We start from the raw sequence: 1,161 nt of genomic DNA on the forward strand, positions 1-1,161 counted from the left end.
AGGACCTTGGAAGGACAGATCACCATGGAGAAAACTCCAAGTTATTTTGTGACAAAGGAAGCCCCGCGGCGCATTTACAATATGTCCAGAGACATCAAGTTGATCGTGGTGGTTCGCAACCCTGTGACCCGGGCCATTTCAGACTACACCCAGACTCTTTCCAAGAACCCCGCCATCCCCAGCTTCCAAAACCTGGCCTTCAAGAATCTGAGCATGGGTCTTATTGATATCACGTGGAGCGCTGTGAGGATTGGACTTTACGTGAAGCATCTGGACCACTGGTTGCGTTATTTCCCTCTATCCAGATTTCTCTTTGTCAGCGGAGAGAGGTTGGTGAGTGACCCAGCTGGGGAAATGGGCCGTGTCCAAGACTTTCTGGGTCTCAAGCGAGTGGTGACGGACAAGCATTTCTACTTCAATGAAACCAAGGGTTTCCCTTGCTTAAAGAAACCGGAAGGGAGCAGCAGGCCCCGATGTTTGGGGAAGTCCAAAGGACGGCCACACCCCAAAATTGACCAGCAGGTTGTCCAACGCCTGCAGGAATTCTACAGACCCTTCAACTTAAAGTTCTATCAGATGACCGGGCAGGACTTTGGGTGGGATTGAGAGATCTCTTGACACAAAGGAGAGAGGTGGAATGTCGTGGGAGCGAACGTGAGGCCTCCTCAAAGATCTCATGATGTACATACTTCTCCCCAAAGCCTGTTGGGCAAAGATGCATCTGAAATGCAACCTCCGAGGAACATTTTTTGACCCTTACTAATTTATATATTGTCCTTCCAATAAGAGAAAATTGTTATGCTTAACAGTGTAGAGAGGAAATTCTTTAAGCCTCCCCAGCTGACATCAGCAAAACGAGAACAAAGGAGGAAAACATAGATCGACTGAAATATTCTGCTAAATAAATCTGGCCAAAATGGATAAGGTTTCTGAATTAGTGTTGAGCGAGAGAGAATAAGTAAAAGAGGGCTTGCCTGGGTGTGAGGGGTCATCACAGTGTCTTCAGTCAGTTTCCCTCTTGCATATACTATTGATTGTACAGGTAGTCCTTGACTTACGACCACAATTGAACCAAAAATTTATGTTGCTAAGTGAGGCATTTAAGTGAATTTGCCCTGTTTTATGACCTTTCTTGCCACAGTTGTTAAGTGAATCACTGCA

The 1,161-nt window shown here is 46.2% G+C and overlaps 1 protein-coding gene across 1 annotated transcript in view; it reads left to right on the forward strand.

Annotated features, from left to right (window-relative positions):
* The window catches only part of LOC107299544 (heparan sulfate glucosamine 3-O-sulfotransferase 6-like), a 72,394-nt gene extending 71,483 nt beyond the window's left edge, over positions 1-911 (forward strand). The window contains exon 4 of the mRNA XM_015828905.1: positions 3-911. Within this exon, the coding sequence (XP_015684391.1) occupies positions 3-606 (604 nt within the window). The 3' untranslated portion in view covers positions 607-911. The remainder of the gene's footprint in view (positions 1-2) is intronic.
* Positions 912-1,161: the final 250 nt, after the last annotated feature.

This window comes from Protobothrops mucrosquamatus, unplaced genomic scaffold, assembly GCF_001527695.2.
Source record: "Protobothrops mucrosquamatus isolate PMUCROS unplaced genomic scaffold, P.Mucros_1.0 scaffold5090, whole genome shotgun sequence".
NCBI classification, from domain to species: Eukaryota; Metazoa; Chordata; class Lepidosauria; order Squamata; family Viperidae; genus Protobothrops; species Protobothrops mucrosquamatus.